The 19,134-nt window shown below is 42.5% G+C and overlaps 1 protein-coding gene across 1 annotated transcript in view; it reads right to left on the reverse strand.

The window, feature by feature from the left end:
* LOC126990526 (uncharacterized) overlaps positions 1-18,039 on the reverse strand; it is a 29,357-nt gene extending 11,318 nt beyond the window's left edge. The window contains exons 1-2 of the mRNA XM_050849120.1: positions 17,972-18,039; positions 3,650-3,954 (exon numbers count right to left, since the gene is read on the reverse strand). Of these exons, the coding sequence (XP_050705077.1) occupies positions 3,650-3,954; positions 17,972-18,039 (373 nt within the window). The remainder of the gene's footprint in view (positions 1-3,649; positions 3,955-17,971) is intronic.
* Between the last annotated feature and the right edge of the window lie 1,095 nt (positions 18,040-19,134).

Below are 19,134 nucleotides of genomic sequence, written 5' to 3' on the forward strand. Positions count from 1 at the left end.
TCTCATCTCTTACTAAATCAGCTTCCTCGAGGCTGGGCGTTCTGTACCGTCTCTGCCAGTTCTTCTCCCCTGCACAGTTGCTGTCCATATACAGGGGCCTTGTCCGCCCTCGTATGGAGTATGCATCTCACTCCACTCCACTCACACAGCTCTTCTGGACAGAGTGGAGGCTAAGGCTCTTCGTCGCATCAGCTCTCCTCCTCATACTGATATTCTTCTATCTCTTAAATTCCGCCGCAATGTTGCCTCTCTTTCTATCTTCTATCGATATTTCCACGCTGACTGCTCTTCTGAACTTGCTAACTGCATGCCTCCCCCCCTCCCGCGGCCCCGCTGCACTCTACTTTCTACTCATGCTCATCCCTATACTGTCCAAACCCCTTATGCAAGAGTTAACCAGCATCTTCACTCTTTCATCCCTCACGCTGGTAAACTCTGGAACAATCTTCCTTCATCTGTATTTCCTCCTGCCTACGACTTGAACTCTTTCAAGAGGAGGGTATCAGGACACCTCTCCTCCCGAAATTAACCTCTGATTTTGGACACTTCTTTAACCTCTGTTCGGGAGCAGTGATTAGCAGGCCTTTTTTCTTTTTTTTTCTTTGCGCCCTTGAGCTGTCTCCTTAGCTGTAAAAAAAAAAAAAAAAAAAAAAGTCCAACCAAATTGTGGAGTCCATTTGGGCGCAGGCTCCCGCGGGTCCTTTCCTCCCTCTGCTCTGCCACACAGGCCAACACCTGTCTCATGCTCTCACATGTAAGGTAAAGGTAACATAGGAGAGGAAGGGACAGGTGTTGGGACTGTGTGGCAGAGCGGAGGGGAGAAATGGATCCGCGGGAGCCTCCGTCCAAACGGACCCGACAATTTGGTTGGACTATAGGGATGTACCGACACCAAAATTTTGACCGATACTGATACCCCAATATTTGACCGATACCGATACCTGTGCACTGATTAAATTTTTATACAACAACTCCAGCCGCTAAAGGGCAACATCAAATGTTAAAAAAAAAGACCCACTACTCGTTGCTCCACCATAGAAGGGAAGTGTTAACACACACCCCCATGAGTTTCGACAAGGGGCGAGAGAGGAGGCGCCTCATGAGGTCTACTTGACTCAACTAGGTTAGCTTTATTAATTGCCACACATTTAGGCAGAAGACTGTGAAGAGATCCCCAGACCCTGGCAGCGTGCTCCGCTGCGGAGCGACCGTCTGACCGACTGAGGCAGCCAATTGAGGCAAGTGAGGCGAGTGGAGGGGCTCCGCCAATCCCGCGCCGAAGCTACTAAACCTGTATTGTACGCGTCCGCGGTGCCAAAGGCTACACTGTATAGTGTATACTAAGTATTATACACAGTACCCTCTTGAGTTTCGTGCTTGCTTCATTCCGAAGGTATGGCGCTAAACTCGAGGATCGCGAAACTCGAGGTATTGAAATCCATGTAAGAGCGCTCATTGGTTACGACCTGTGGAAACTAATGACTTTTTTTTTTTTTTTTTTACTTTACTCCCTTGTTATCACAATTTTTTCGACTTTACTCCCTTGTTATCTCAAAATACGTACCTTGGTAATAGGCAGAAAATTGGAAGTGAGAACAGGTTGTTTTAAGCCGCAGTTGAAGGCGGCTGTCTCACAATTGGCTGGCAGTTCTGAAATTCTGAATACACGCTTGTGATCCACGTGGTGTCGTCTGCTAAAGTAAGGGTGGTCGCTCGCGGTCACCCGTGGGACAGTTGGACAAACCTATATTTTTCTGGTAGTTTTCTGTGTTATGAAATAATCTGCTAACTCTTTATGTTAAAAATCATTAAATCACTCATATCATGATTGACTTTTCAATGCCTATTGAATGTAAACCGCTGCCGCTGCCGCAAAATAGCTCCCAGAGAGGCTCAACTTGCTTACTGTTTCCATATTTCCCTCACCGCTCACAAAGATCACAAGCAGACAGACTAGAACAAAACCAGGCAAATTAATACTTTTAATGCTGTGTATTCCCACAGCGCGCATGTGTGGTGGACAGCAGAATGACTAATTTCATCGGGGAGATATTTCTCGCAACACCGGCCAGTGTAGTGGACGTTCTTCTTCTTCTTTTGACCTGTAATGCTTTGTATCGCTTCCTAGGTCCTCCTTCTCCACAACATGCACTTGGGGCCGCTTTCACAGTCATTTTGTTTGCTTTGGTCGTTAACAATGGTGGCGATCGCCGCTATGGTATTTCCACGTGAAACTGGTCAATGGGTAGTGGTGGCTCTAGGGTTAGCCCAGCCCCGCACTAACCAAACACTTTCAACATCTCTCGCTGCGTGTGCAGCCGCCACTACCCCGTCGGCCAATTTCACGTGAAATACTAAGCGACGTCACAACATTACCAGATTGTCGTACTCAGCCGATTATATTTCCCGACATCTTACCCCTAAACTGTCTTCTGGGCTCCAATAACGAAACTCATTTATAGTTATCATTAAGAGTTAGAACTTGATGTTTCCTGGCAATAGTTAGGCGTCAGAAACCGATAAATACTATGCTTGAGTACAACAGTCTGGCAACGGTGAGCGGCGATCGCCGCCATTGGTAACGATCAAAACAAACAAGTGACTGTGGAAGCAGCCCTAAGTTACCTAACAGTGCGCACTTATACACTTCACCCTGAGCTTAGGTGTTTTCTATCCTTTTCTCTCGCTGATTTTGCTGATCTATGCCCTTTTGCTACTTTTCACTATTACTTTTCACCATCGCTGCCATGCATTACAGGTCAAAAGAAGAAGAAGAAGAAGAAGAAGAAGCGGAAACAACGCCGGGAGATCTACAATGTTCACTGACTGGAGAAAAAGTTTTCTGGACTGTGGTTCCCCAGCACGGGGTGTTCTCTTATCTTGTTAATCAAGTAGTGAGCAAAGCAGCTCTGCCAGTCCAATTTACGAGTCTCTTGGTGGGCCATCTTCCACTGCTCCTCAGCCACTGCCGTCGTCTGTTTGTTTACATGCATCCGTGAGGTACCCACGCTCATATTCACAACCGTTTTCCATTCATAAGGACAACCAACAACTTGCTCCCGGTTGGGCATACAGGCAACCGCGGTTGCCCATAGCACCAATGGCTGGACACCGCCTTTTAAGGCAGCACACATGACGCCGGCGGTAGGTAGACGTGACCCGTATATTTCAGAGCAACGCGAAACTCCTGGCGGTAATGCGTGAAACTCGTGATGTAAGAATTTAGGACTAAACACTAAACTAGAGGATCGCGAAACTCGGATAGCGCGAAACTCGAGAGGGTACTGTGCTTGTATTGAAAGTAATATGAATCATATCGTTTAAAGTGATGAAAATTAAATCACGGAAAATTCCAAACTATGTAGTATCATGATACTAGATAATTACACTTTTCTAATATTTTTTCAGTAATTTAGAAAATCAAATTTCTATTGAACAAAATTATATTTGCAACGAGTGACATGCGACGTACAAAACTACTTCAGGTATCGGTATCAGCAGAAAATCAGCCGATACCAATATTCATATAATGTGCCGATACCAATACTCATAAAATGTGCCGATACCACCGATACCAATACATCGGCACATCCCTAGTAAAAAGAGGCCAAAGGAGAGGTCAGAGTGCTTAAGAATACTGCTTGCTTACCTGCCTTGCCCTGCGCCCCGGCAAGGGTTGTGCGCATCTTCTCCAGCAGCATGAAGGCCTGCCTCTGGTCGCCTTGGCTGGGGCTTCTCATCAGATGCCTCCGCTCTGCAGATTTCATTCTTGGCGGCTCCCTGCGCGGCCGTCCTCCACAGGGTGGGGTCACACGCCTCCCTGAACCGTGACGCCTCCTCATCTGAGCTGCTGGAGCCAGACGTGGTCCTCGGCAACACAGCTTCTGAGTCTTCTTGAGGGCTCTATCACTGTGAGCGGCCTGGCAGGTGCTCACGCTCCCCAACACTGCACACCTGGGGACAAGCATTGCACTGAATGACAAACCCAGAGTAATACCCCATCCCTCTCTCCTTGGCCCCACCGTGATACCTTACTAGATTTACATACTTGGCTTCTCTTATTTCAACAACACATCAGAGCTTGACACTTTTTGCTCGGACAAAGCGTACTCTTCAACTTCTTCTCCTACCATTGTCCATGGAAATGGCTAAACGGGAGTCAAGTGGAGGAATGCTCCTGTTATGTGGCGTTAGGTCTAATTAGATTATTATTATTATGATTATGATTATTATTATTATTATTATTATTATTATTATTATTATTATCATTATTATTATTATTATTATCATTATTATCATCATTATTACTGAGATTCATGAAAGGGCTCCGATTACCTAACCTAATCAAAACAAACTCCTACCTAATATAACCTAACTTGACCCAACCTAACTAAAGCATATCTAACAGAACTATAACCTAATATAACCTAGCCCCCCAAGCTGCCGTGTGCTAGGCCGCACTCTTATACTTTATACTGTTATACATCAATATTTTGCAGTTTCTTTAGTTTTCTGTAAGGTATTAACCCTTTCACGCACCAAAAGATTAATAAGTTTCTCTTTCCACTGCGACATCCGTCTGGGGCTCCCCAGGGGGCGTTGCGGAATGGCCTGACTGTGCGGCGAAAAAAAAATTCATGTTATCAATTTCAGCCTCGGGTATTCTTTTTTCCTGGCATTATTATACATCGTTCATTTTGGAAGAGATTATTCTGCCTTATGAAGGAAAAAATATCAAGAAATGCAAATAAATAGCAAAGTTTACCAACTTCGAAAAAAAAATTGATTAAAGAAAAATAAGAAATGCTTACGTTCATCATCTCGTAGCTCAAAACTTCCGGAGACGACTTTTTATGACTTACATGCCAATAAAAGAGGATTATTTTTATGAGGATTCCAGCGTTATTATTGGAATTTTCATATGACCAGTAATTCTTGAGAAAATGGAGGAAAACTTTATTTTTCTATCTCTTCTGTTCTCTCCAGTAGAAGAAACAGCTCAAGGGCAGCAAACACAACACAACGGGCAGGTCAAGGCGGTCAAAATAGAAGTCAATTTTGTCTGGAATGGAGTTTTGATAATAATAACAGACATAACTATTAGCGCACCGCACTTATTTGCTGTCTGGAACAACTTCGCCAGACGCAATAATAATCATAATAAATAACACTAAGTCTCTCCCTGACACTCTCTGCTGGAGTTTTTTTTCACTGTTTCCACCATCACCATCATAATCATCATCATGCTCTGTACAAGTGTGTCTCATTCTCTTTACTTGATAGTTTCTTAGCCAGATTTTCTAATAGTAAGAGTTACTTGTCCCTACGAAAATAAAACAAAATATCGTATCACGGCACGATCACTTTACATCGGAAGTAAGAATAAATTTCACCAAACTGTAATCCAGGCTTACCAGGCTCCAGAGACAATTTAAAGGGGCAACAGTCCGTGCTCACAGGCTGCCTGCTGAGAGGCAACTCAGCCACGGGCAATTATCACATCAAATCCAACGGCACGAGAGAGTTGACCATTAGTTTATTTTATAGGTCTAGCTTGGATCTTTGATTAAAAAAAAATTGATGCAATTTTGAACGATACTTTATTTTTGGCGATTTTTTAAAAAGTTTTTTGACGCGTTTCGAGTCAAAAGCTCAGATGTAGACGATTCCATTTTGACGGGAATGGCACCATGGTGCGTGAAAGGATTAATTACTGCACTGCACTAGAGTAATATAATACCGTACAACACATAATATAATGCAAGAATTAGCCTCATGCGAGATGGCTGCCCTTATTTCCATATCAGCCTCCATCCTACATGAGGTTAACTCTGACATTATGTGTTATATCATTACTCTCAATGCAGTGCAGTAACTACTAACTAATGACTTTTGGAAAATTGAATACCAAAATAATGATGTATAAAGTTAATGACCGCAACCTAGCTCATCGTATTTTGGCAGCGGAGGGTCAGGTTAGATTATATTAGATTCTGGTTTATCAAATTTGTTAAGTTCAATTGTTTACAATAAATTTGTGATACACCATTGCTGACCATGGCAGAAGAGGAAGCGACGGTCATCATCATATTTTACGAGAGGGTTGCCTTTAGTGCCATATTAGCAGAAAAATTACACTAACACTAAGGAGCGGCAATAAAGGAAATATTGGCTGTTGTTGAAAAAGGGTCAGCTACTTCTTGCTGTGTTAAAATACATTATGGATGCTTTTTTGGTCCCTGAATGCAATGCAGTAAAGAATGACTTTCAGTTATAAGAAGAAATTTTGATATAACAATGCAAAACATGAAAACACGGGGGGGGGGGGGCGTTAGGTAGGTTGTTAAATTAGATTAGTTTAACACGTTTAGTGCAGCGCGGCTGACTACCCTTCACCCTTCACATATTCCAGGGTATAAAATATGGATAGACGGATGTTCTACGGCCACTCAGCGTCATCTGCAGAGAATGACAATGACCCCGATGATGATGAAAGTTTGGATGATTCATCTGACTAAACCTCCAGGACAGAAATGATATCAGTAATGAAGGCAGCAAGGTGGCTTCAAAGATAGCATAAAAGGTGTCCACTTGCTGTTAGGTGTGTGAGGGAAACCCATACATGTGTGTCTCATGTTTTGCCACCAAGCATGCTTGAAATGGAATTGGCATTGTATAGCTTATAAATTATTTACCCCAAACACACAACACATACCATGCGAAACAACCTGTATTGCTGGCCGGGATTTATATAACCAGCCACCTAAAACATTAAAGAAACAACTCCCTAGTAGAACACACGCCCCACCTTGACTCTCACCACACACCTGTACACCCAACACCTGCCCCAACACTCACACAGCCCCCAACACCTGCCTCAACACTCACACAGCCCCCAACACCTGCCCCAACACTCACACAGTCCCCAACACCTGCCCCAACACTCACACAGCCCCCAACACCTGCCCCAACACTCACACAGCCCCCAACACCTGCCCCAACACTCACACAGCCCCCAACACCTGCCCCAACACTCACACAGCCCCCAACACCTGCCACAGTGCCTATGAGTCACCTGTCACCAGTAATAATAGGAGGATGCGGCGGAACGCGACACCGCCCCGGTGGCTGGCCGCCCTGGCGCGGCGGCCGAGAGGTAAACAAACACCTTTTTCCCTCCTCAACACCTTTAGCGGCTTACTTAAGGGCTGCTATTGTCTGTGAAGTCTCGTACGCAGCTGTTGTAGGCTGGAGCACTGTAGTAATACTCGGATATAGCGTAAAATACCTGCAATAATGAGGAAGCTGGATTCAAGACAATTAGAGGCGGCCTTGAACTTGATATTGACGTCACAGGTGACTTGGGATTCCTTGCCTTTGTAACGGGGGCAGCTGCTGAGAAAGAAAAAGAAAAATCAGAACACACATAAGAACATAAGAACATAAGAACATAGGGAGACTGCAAGAGGCCGGGTGGCCTACACAGGGCAGCTCCAGAATCCCCCCACTACTCACGGTGGGTGAGGTGTAGTTACAGGGGTTACAGGTAGAGGCTTGATCCTCGTTATACCGGCGGTACCCAGGCACGCATCCAGCACCCCGTCACCTTACTGCACCCACACCTCACTGCCACCTGTCGTCCTCGTCCATGTAGCTATCCAGTCTACTCTTAAAACAAGCTATCGTCCCTGCACCAACTATGTGATTGCTGAGTCTATTCCATTCCCCCACCACCCTATTACTAAACCAATGCTTGCCTATATCTCTCCTAAATCTATACTTTTCTAATTTAAATCCATTACTGCGAGTTCTATCCTGCTGCTGGCTAATTCTCAGTACTTTATTTATATCGCCTTTGTTGTAACCCTTGACCCATTTGAATACTTCTATCAGATCTCCCCGCACTCTTCGTCTCTCTAGTGAATGTAAGTTTAGATGTTTCAGCCTATTTTGATATGGGAGGTTCCTCAGCCCCTGAATCATCTTGGTCATCCTCCTCTGAACTGATTCTAGCAAGTTGATGTCCATTCTGTAGTGTGGGCACCAAAACTGGACAGTATAATCTAAGTGTGGCCTAACTAACGCTAAATAGACAATATCCTGCGTGTATATGAAATGCCAGAATTATTTTCTCTTTCCTACACTCCCACACTACCATCTGCGTGTAAAGGCGGACACACACTCTATGCGACAAGGAGACTATAGAACAGGAGAGGGAGCCTCTATGGGAGACCGTGGGCGGGTGGTGGTGTATGTCGGTTGAAACAGATCTTCTTCTTCTTCTTCTTTTGAGCTGTAACGCTTTGTATCGCTCCTCTCGTTGCTCCCTTCTTATTCACACAACTTTCTTTTCAGCGTTATGTTATTTTCTAGCCTGAAATAAAGCCACTTATATTCACATATTCAGACATTTGTGCCCTTTTTTCCAGCACTGCGCCGCGAGGAGCACTTTTGCCAACTTTACCATTCTTCTTTCCGTTTCCTTTTTGTCTCCATACAGCCCCAACACCGTGCAGATCGCCCCGTTTTCCTCCTCCAGCCTCCCAGCCCACTCCTCTCCGCCTATTACCATCACTACTCCTGCCACCAACTCCCCTCTCTGCCTCTCATAGTTGCTGCATTCCACTATTAGGTGTTCTACTGTTTCTATCTGCCCTGTCCTACAGCTACAGTTCCCCCGTCCCTGTTCCTGCCGTTTACCTCCAGGGTTCCTGTTCTTGCTTTAAACAATAGTATGCTGCCCCAGTCTCCTACATGCCAATGTACTCCCTCTGGTTTCTGTTTCCTGCTGTACCATTATAGCGTTGACTTGCCACTCATTCCTTCCTGCCATTTGACTTGTCCGTTCCTTTCCACTGCCTTCTTCACATCCCTGATCTCCATTTCATTCCACTCTTCCCTCAGGTGTTCTCTCCTTTTCCACCTCTCTAACTCTTTCCCCCAGGTGGACTTGTTTCCACTTTCTTGCAGTATTTTCTTTGCCCATCTCTCCTCACTACTCTTTTCAATTGTCTTAAGGAAGCCCAATTAACTTGCCCTTTACAATTCTTTCCTTGAACGTACTCCATCCCATATCTCCCCGCTGTGCTCCTAGGGGCTCCTAATCCCCACCGGCCTACTGTGTTCTGAACCTTTTATAGCTGTGCAATGTCCCCTTCTCTGTAGTATGTTATCTCTGATCCATAGAGGCAATATGGTACACCTACTCCTTTCCACAGACTTCGCCCTACATCATATTTGTTTAGTACTCTATTGCCTCCATTTATTATCATCCCTGACGTCCTCCTTGCCTTCCCTTCATTCACTTTCCTCTGTTTCTCCCCTCCTATGCCTTCCTTGCTAACCTCCATTCCTAGGTACATATATTTATCGACTACCTCCAGCACGTTGTTTCCTAGTACCCATTGGTTACTGCCTCCACTACCAAACTCCATAACCTTACATTTTCTTTCACTAAATTTCGGGTAGTAGTCTACCCTAACATAATAGAAAACGTGCTAGTGGAAGAGAAAATGGAGGTTGTCAAAGCAGACTAGATTACAAATTTTTAATATTTACATAAAGCTGAAACCTGGAGGAAGGAATTATGTCATGTGTAATTCATTATAACTTGGATATAATATGTAACAGTAAGCCTCTTTGCACACAGGCGTGTGTGTGTGTGTGTGTGTGTTGCTTGTTCCATGGTGTAAAGCAGATTTTTTTACATCATTATAATTCATTACCTGATTGAGAGAGAGAGAGAGAGAGAGAGAGAGAGAGAGAGAGAGAGAGAGAGAGAGAGAGAGAGAGAGAGAGAGAGAGAGAGAGATCGTTGGAGAGAGTGAACAGAAAACAGAAAACAGAAAAGAGGAAGGGGGAAGGGTAAACAGGAAGAAAGAGGTCGAGGAAGAAACACGTACCGATGTGCCTCTGTGAATAAGCCCAATATTTTCCTACAAACATCGATAAAATAACCGTCCTAAAACATCGAGGAGATAGTGATCATGGCGGGGAGAGGAGGAGAAAACTTGGGAGCTAGAGGAGCATCCAATGGAGGAGATACAGAGGAAAGAATGAATCCACCTTGTCAGGACACCACTGGCCGCCGCAGCAGAAAGGAGGAAAAAAATCAAGATGAGATAAGTAGTACTTGTAAGGAGTGCAAGTATCGAGTAAGGGAAAGTGATAATGGACTTTTTTGTGACTTATGTGATAGTTGGTACCATGCAGGCTGTGAGGGAGTGTCACTGCAGATGTACAAACTTCTAGCAAAAGATGATCAGGACTGGTTCTGTAAAGCATGTAAAGCCAACCTTAAAGGGAAATTAAGGAAAATCAATAGACTAGAGCAAGAAAACATACAATACAAACAGGAAAATCAAATATTATTAAATGAGTTGCAGGAATGGAAGGAAAAGTTTCAGGCAATGAAGGGGGAGATAATAGAAGAAGTAAGCACAAAAGTTGTGGAAGCAGTAAATGAGAGGCTGATAGATGAGGTTAAGAATAGAGTGGAGATAGAGATTAAGGAGAGAGAGGAAAAAGCAAAGAAGAAAAATAACATTATCCTATACAATGCAGAGGAATGTACTGGCACTGAAAATACAACTGAGAGAAAGGAGTTTGATGAAGAAATGTCAAAAAATATGCTTGAGGAAATTAACTGCAAAGAAATAAAAATTAATGAGACAATAAGACTAGGGAAAACAGTAGATGGTAGAGTAAGGCCACTTCTATTGAAACTAGACAAAGAACAAAGCAGACAGGAAATACTCAGAAATGCAAAAAATCTGAGAATACCAGAAAAATGTGGGCTAAAAGAGTGATAATTGCAAAAGACATGACAGAACAGGAAAGAGCAGACACGAGAAAAGCAGTAGAACAACTTAAAGTTAAGAGAAGTAATGGAGAACAAGGATGGTATGTAAGAGATGGCAAACTATTGAGATTCATCGACACTAGAAACAGGGAATAGGATAAGGATAAACTAGATATAAATCTAAATATAAAACTAATTAACACTCAAGGACTAACTACGAGTAAACTGATAGAAATAGAGAAACTTGTGGATAGCGCAGAAGATTTTATATGTATTACCGAAACACAGTGCAAATTCAATAGGTTTGATACTTCAAAGGGACTTTTTAAAGTTGAAAAATTTAGAAACTTGGAGGACAGAAAGGGGGGAGGATTAATGATACTAAGCAGGGAGGAAAATAAACAACATATTGAGGTCATAGCCACTAAACACACAGATTTACTCTGCATCAATCTCAAGAAATATAGTACACATTTTTATATAATATTATTGTATTCATCAGTAAATGACAAACCAAGAAATATTGACATCCTAACTGAAGTGGAAAACTTAGTAAACAAACATAGGGAAGAGGGCATAATAATTTTAGGGGACTGGAATGGACACGTTGGTTTTCTGGGGGAACAGAAGATTGACTGGAATGGAAAAAAGATATTACAAACTCTTGACTTACTGAATGGAACACTATTAAATGACACACCAGAGTGTAAAGGACTGTGCACATGGCAGAGTAGAAACCAAAGAAGTGTGATAGATTTTGCAATGGTAAAGCAAACAATGATACAGCATTATGTAGGCTTGGAAATTGATGAAAACAGAGAAGAATTCGATCTTTCTGATCACAGCCTACTAAAAACCTTTTTTAACTTTAAAAGAAATACCAACATAAACCATAATAAAGGGTTTTGGGATATAACAACTTATTTGAAAATTACAACTACAAGAAACTACAAGAAACTTTATACAAGAGTTGAAAAACAGCGGCTCCCTAAACATGGACGACGTAACAGACTTTGATAAGAAAATAAAACTAACCTCAGATACAACAATGAAAAGAACACTTAAATTGAAGAGGGATAACAGTGCGAAAATAATAGAAGCAGTATGGATAAATGAAAACATCAGACAGAAGATAAAGAAAAGAAAACAAATAAATAGAGACAGAAGGAATGACCCAACAAAAAAAGTTGAACTAGAGAAAAAGTATGATGAACAAAGAACAATAGTTCAAATGATGGTAAGGGAAGCCAAACAAGAAGACGAAATAAAAGAAACTAATGAAATAAAAAATGACAGAAGTAATAAGAAATTGTGACACAAAATTAACAAGCTGAAGGGAAAGGAGGAAATGACAAAAGACACAAGTCTGTACCATGAACATAACACAAAACTAGATAAATGTGAGATAAAAATAGAACTATTAAACTACTGGCCAAATATATACAATAAACACCCAAATAATATAAATGTAGTATGGAACACAGAAAACTCACAAATATATGAAGATCAGTTTAATACACTCACTCCTGAACTAAACATTAGTACGGATACACACACATACACAACACACAGAGTTTTGAGAGAACATTTGGATATGGAATATAGAATACATGAAGCAATAACTAAAATGAAAGCCCCAATAATAATATATGAAGAAGTGGAAAATTCATTAAAAAAGATGAAAGACAAGAAAGCTGCAGGCCCAGGTGAAATCAAGCCAGATGTATATAAACTTATCTCAAAGGATAATGACCTGACAGCAATTCTAACAACATGTTACAGTAAATTAACCCATATAAGCCCATGGTTGCGTTTTCGCAACACAAAAGATACCTATACATGTTTCCACTTGTACTCGCAGGAAAGAATGCGACAGAGGATTTGAACTCGCCAGTGTGTAGCTGACACTCATAGCTACTGGTCCAGTTTTATTTTTCTCCCCCTGAGAGAGCTGCCTAGTATCAGGAATTCCTAGAAGTGTCATTAAAATTTGACTCGCGATCACTTCTCACAAAAAGAAGTAAGTATCGTGTATTTTGTTAGGCTTAAGCTCCCTTCACTAGTAATTCGTAAGATTATGGATTCTAGTACCCAATACTGATAGTATGTAAAACTTTGGTGGTGTTGTGTACTTCGTATGAATCCGTAAAATTTGCATTTTTTTTCTGATGCGAAAACGCAACCATGGGCACTCTGCCCCTTGTGGGTGTTGCGTTATCGCATCGGTGGGCATACAACTTTAGTGACAATACAATAGAAACAAGAGCTAAATTCAGAGAAGAGACAGTAAAATTGCTCTTTATAATAAAAACAATTACTTTTCTTTTATGTCCGACTTTTACTGACTCAGTGTTCATTTTATCCCACAGACCTTTGAGGTTGCATGAAATTTTAGAAGAAGTTGAAAAGCCTATCGAGGACGACACAGATGGAGAAGATAAAGGTGCAATGAAAGAATCAGAAAACCAAATAACAATCTACATAACACCTCCAGATGATGGGAATGAGACTGATGAAGATTCTGGTGAAGAAGATCATGTCGAGATTAGAAATCTTCCTGGATCCCAGCTTCTGAGTGAAGCTGAACTCCGAACCAATGAATCACCTTGTCTCCAAGAAGATTCAACTCCGCAAGTTGACATGCAAGAGGATAATGCCCCACAGCCTAGTTCTTCAAAGTCGATTTCGAGGAAGTCTGGGAGAAAATACCTCAAGATCAGACAGTGGCATGAGGATGATGTTCCTTTCATGGAAAAAATTACAAGTTACCCTTACAGGCCTTCAACAGCTGATCTACCTCGTCAACCACATGAAATATTTGAGCTGTTCCTAGACACTCTTGCAATAGAGAGACTGACCAAAGATACTGTGATGTATGCAGTGCAAAAGGGAAACCACACATTTCAGTTGTCATGCAATGAGATGAAAGTGTTTATTAGCATTTTATTGCTCTCTGGCTACAACACTTTGCCACGCCGTCGTCTTTACTGGGCAACGGAACCTGATGTTCGAAATGAGCTCATAGCAAGTTCAGTGCGGAGAAACCGTTTTGATGAAATAATGAAACATTTTCATGCAGCCGACAACACTAATCTTGATAAAGAGGACAAGTTTGCAAAAGTGCGTCCTATTCTAGACATTCTAAATGAACGTTTCCTGAAGTATGGTGAAGTCTTTGGTCCAACCTCAGTGTCTATTGATGAGTCAATGATCCCTTACTACGGAGGCCATCCCACTAAACAGTTCATCCGTGACAAACTTATTCGTTGGAGCTATAAAGGATGGGTAGCAGCTTCTCCATTAGGATATTCTTACTTCATTGACATGTATCAAGGAAAATATGCAACGAAGGGTGACAGCTGCTACAAAGACATGTATGGCCTAGGTGGAGAGGTAGTTCTAAACATGCTTGATAGACTTGAGTCTCAGTACCCCGGAAGAAAGTTCTCTCTAGTCTTTGACAACTTCTTCACGTCCATCAGACTCTTGGAAGCAATCAAGGAAAGGGGACACTCTGCGACTGGAACCATTCGTAGCAACATAACAGAAAAATGTCCCCTGAGCAATGCCAAACAGTTTGAGAAACTCTCACGAGGAAGTGAGGAGCATTTTCTTGAGAAAGACTCGGGCATTTCAGTGGTAATGTGGAATGATAATGGTGTGGTTACCATCGCATCTACTCATTATGGCGTGCACCCCGTCAAGCAAGTTCAGCGTTGGTCAGCAGCTGAACGTAAAAGAGTGGTGATACCCATGCCTTCAGTAATTGGAATGTACAACTCAAACATGGGTGGTGTAGACAGACTAGACCAGAACGTAGCCAAGTACCGTATCGCAATTCGAGGAAAAAAATGGAACATCCCTATTCTATCATATTTGCTGAATGTATGTATGAACAATGCATGGTTATTTGCTCGGGAAGGCGGGTATAAAGAAGATATTTTAGCTTTTACGCGCCATGTTGTGCAACACCAGCTGAAGAAGTATGGAGTACCGGCATGTAATCCAGGCAGACAGAGAATGCTTACTGCTCAAAATGCACATGCAGATGAGGAGAGATATGACAATAAGGGGCATGATATTTCAAAGAGTATTCCTGAAAGTCGACGCCGATGTAGGCATGGTAAAAGTCAAACTGTCTATGTTTGCAACAAATGCAATGTTCCCTTGCATGTTAAGTGCTCATTAGATTACCACAAAAGTACTGCCTGAGTAGGTTAGCAATGTGAACATGAAGGACAAGGAATTCTTCTTTCATTTTACAAAATTCTGAATTGATTTTTAATAACTTTGAATGTAAAAGAATCCATTAATTTACACAGGTTGAGTACTAGATAATGGGGGCCATAGCTGTTTCCTAATTACAGGGAAAGCGCAATATATGGTTAGAATATTGCAAATATAAACTTTATGTATAGTATTGATTTATTCATGTTTTATGTTGAATTTCTTATTGTAAAGATATTTTCAATAAACAATAACGCAAAACAGTATTCTTTAATTATACCCTTTCATAATCAAGCAATGACATTGCTTACGATTCGGTATAATACACAAAACTGTATAAGGAAGCTAAGGACCGCATTGATCATCGTTGCGTTTTCGCAACACGCGCATGTGGTATTGTGCCCATCGTTGCGTTATCGCAACAAAGTCATATTGCAAATAAGTACTAAACTATGCAGTAAAAGGGCAAAATAACATTTGTTATGATTCAGTAGAGTCATATTCTACTACATCTCAGACATAGAACTTATTCAAAGAACCTTGATTTTTTACGGGCATATATGGGTTAATAGAAGGCACAACAGACATTCCGGAGAGTTGGAAGATATAAGAACATAAGAACATAAGAACGCAGGAGTCTGCAAGAGGCCGGTAGGCCTGTACGAGGCAGCTCCTTTGACCCTAAGCTCCCGTGTATCTAACCCCACCTAATATCGCTGTCCATGAATTTATCTAGTCTATTTTTGAATGTGACAATTGTATTGGCACTCACCACATGACTGCTAAGCCTATTCCACTCATCCACCACCCTATTAATAAACCAATTTTTGCCTATGTCCCTGTTGAATCTGAATTTATCCAGTTTAAACCCGTTACTTCGTGTCCTACCCGGTTCTCTTACCAACAAAACCTTATGAATGTCTCCCTTATTAAAGCCCTTCATCGATTTATAAACCTCGATCATGTCTCCACGCACCCTTCGCCTTTCTAGAGAATGCAAGTTTAACTGTTTGAGTCTTTCCTCGTATGGCAAGTTTCTCAACCCCTGAATCATCTTAGTCATCCTCCTCTGCACCGATTCTATCCATCATATCCATGACTAAACTAATCCCTAAAATAACAAGACCAACAGTAGACAAATTAAGACCAATAGCCTTAACAAGTGTCTCGTACAAATTATTAATGGGCATTATAAGATATAAGATTGAAGATCATCTAGAGATAAATAACTTGACACTAGACACTCAAGCAGGATTTACCAGAGGAAACAGAATATAAGACAACATATTGATATTGAAATACTGCATCGCACAAAGTTACAAAAACAAACTACCGCTTATAGTCGCTGCCATCGATTTCAGTAAAGCCTTTGATTCATTAAAAAGAGAAGAGCTGATAGAGGCAATGATGTTTTTAAAATCCACCCAAAAATTATTGACTTTGTGGCAAAAATCTATTCAGAAGATAAAACAAAACTAATTAAACAATGAAGACTATGGGGAAGTAAACATAACAAGTGGCATTAGACAGGGATGTACGGGATCCACTACACTGTTTAAATTAGTAACATATATGATCATACTGAAATTAAATGATACCAATATAGGATTTAAACATGACAATCTATTCATTAACACACTCTTCTATGCTGATGACGGCCTTAGTCTGGCACAGTCATTAGCAGATGCAAGGGAGAACATTGACAGACTAAAAACAATTGTGGCAGACACTGGCTTACAAGTAAATATAGAGAAGAGTAACATAATGATATTTAACATGGAAGACGAACCAGAGGAAATAGGAGGTATAAATGTAGTAAATAAGATAAAATACTTAGGAGTTACTAGAGATAATAAAAGGAACGGCTTTAAAACATACAAATAAGACATAATACAAAAAGCACAGCGCCTAAGTGATCAAACAGCGTCCTTGATTGCAAGAAGCACCAACAAATTGATCATTGGGAAAACCTTTTGGAAAAATGTGGCAATCCCAGCTGTCCTGTATGGCACCGACTTAGTAACTTTTTCAAAAAATGATATTCAAAAACTCCAAACCATTGAGAATAAAGTCTGGCGAACTATTCTGGGGGGGGGGGGGGACAAAAGGCCGGCACTCCTTCAAGTACTTTAAGAGGTGAAATAGGAGCATCTAGCATGGAGACCACCAGGTTGAACACAAATAAGCTCAGTTATATTAAATGTTTATTACACAAAGACGACACACTTGTGGGAGAGATATTTAGCAGACTAAGAGAGGAGCACAAGAAGGAGTACTGGCTGAAGAACATACACAACATCACACAAGAAGCGGGCCTAGGTCAGGTCAACCTAAAAACTGTTAAGAAGGACTTCATAAAAAATACATTAAGAGAAATTGACGCCACTAAACGGAAAGAGGAAATTAAGCAAAAGAGCAGCCTGAGTCTATGCAAAGAGTTCAAAACAGACATAAAGCAAGAAGATTTCTATGATAACACATTTGCCTCCATAATACTTTTTAAATGCAGAACAAACACTTTAAATTTAAATGATAGAAGAAGATTTATAGGAGAAACAGTAAGGTGTGATGGCTGTGGTGCTGAGAAGGAAAATCTTCATCACTTTTTATTGTATTGTGAAAACCTAAAAGAAATAAGACAGAAATATAAGATATTTGATCAGCCTTATAAAGAAAATTGGCTGGGAGAACCCCTCTTCAGTGACACCATTGATAAAAATTTATTGAAAAAAGCTCTGAGTGAACTCTGGAAAAAAGGAACAAGCACCAAGAATAGAAAAGAAGACAAGAAAAGAAAGCCACGAAATAAAGAAAATCAGGGGGGGCCGTTGCAAAGGCTGACCCCAAGAACATCAGCACAACAACAGAACATGTGTGAAGTTTCGCGCTGACAGCCGCCAGGTGTGGACGGCCGGAACTTTTTCTCCTTTGTGCAGGCCACACGAATACTCAGGAGCAACCATAACCACCCAGAGTCCCTCGTCGACCTGTGGAGGTACGGCATCCGTCATGGCTAGCCAGTCCGGTGGGCAGGCCGACCAACCCAGCCACAACGAAGCAGAAAACATTGCCGCAGAAATGGAGGATTTATCTCAAACCGATCCATCTCAAGCTGAGGACTCACGCCAGCCCAAGCGCCAGAGGACGTCATCATCGGAAAAGAACCAGGAGGACCTGACTCCCACACCAACCAACCTCCCAACCCCTCCGCCGTACATCAGAGCCTCCTTCCTGCTCCGGATCAAGACTGGGGAGAGGCAGTTATTCAACAACCCCCGGAAGGTGTCGCACGCCCTCAACTCCTCCTCCATAGGGAAGTACATCCTGGACGGGGAAACCCGTTCCCTGGGGAACGGATCGGCCCTCATCAAAGTAGTTTACGAGCATAACCTCCTCAAGGTGCCGGAACTCTCCCAGCCTTCCTTCAAACTGGGGGATTGGGAAGTCACCTGCAGGAGGGCTGAGAAGGACGATGACCAATACCAGTACGCCAGGGTGGGGCCGCTGGCGGAGGACACCAAAATAGATGACGTCCTGGATACGTTCCGGATCCTGGAAGGAAGAGGTGAGTGCGTGGAGCTCACCTGGATTCCACCGCGCATAATGACGAGGACCACCACCGGGAAGTGGGTACGCCTCAAGGTGAGAGGGCCACTCCCTGTGAGGATATCCATCTCCGGGCTGGTGTTCTTCCCGCGACCCTTCCTCCTCCCCCTCCTGCGATGTCCTGTGTGCCTGAAGATAGGGCACAGCATCAACACATGCAGCATGACTGAGCGGTGTGGTCGGTGCAGTGGCCCCCACTCTTCCAAGCAGGACACCCCCTGCTCCCGACCATACCGCTGCTTCCAGTGTGGAGGCCCGCATGGGCCCAGGTCCATCAGGTGCCCCTTCAACATCCAGGCCCAGCAGGTCTACACCAGGCTGATGAACGAGGGGATGCTACTACATGACGCCAACAAACAGCTGCGGGAGCTACAGCTACCCAGGCTCCATCCTACTCCTAAACCAACACCACCACCTCCACGCCTCCCAGCAAGACACGTCCAGGAGGGTCTTTCCTATGCTGGCATCACCACCAACAACAGGTATGCCTCCCTCCAGAC

Source organism: Eriocheir sinensis, unplaced genomic scaffold (assembly GCF_024679095.1).
Source record: "Eriocheir sinensis breed Jianghai 21 unplaced genomic scaffold, ASM2467909v1 Scaffold171, whole genome shotgun sequence".
In the NCBI taxonomy this organism is placed as follows: Eukaryota; Metazoa; Arthropoda; class Malacostraca; order Decapoda; family Varunidae; genus Eriocheir; species Eriocheir sinensis.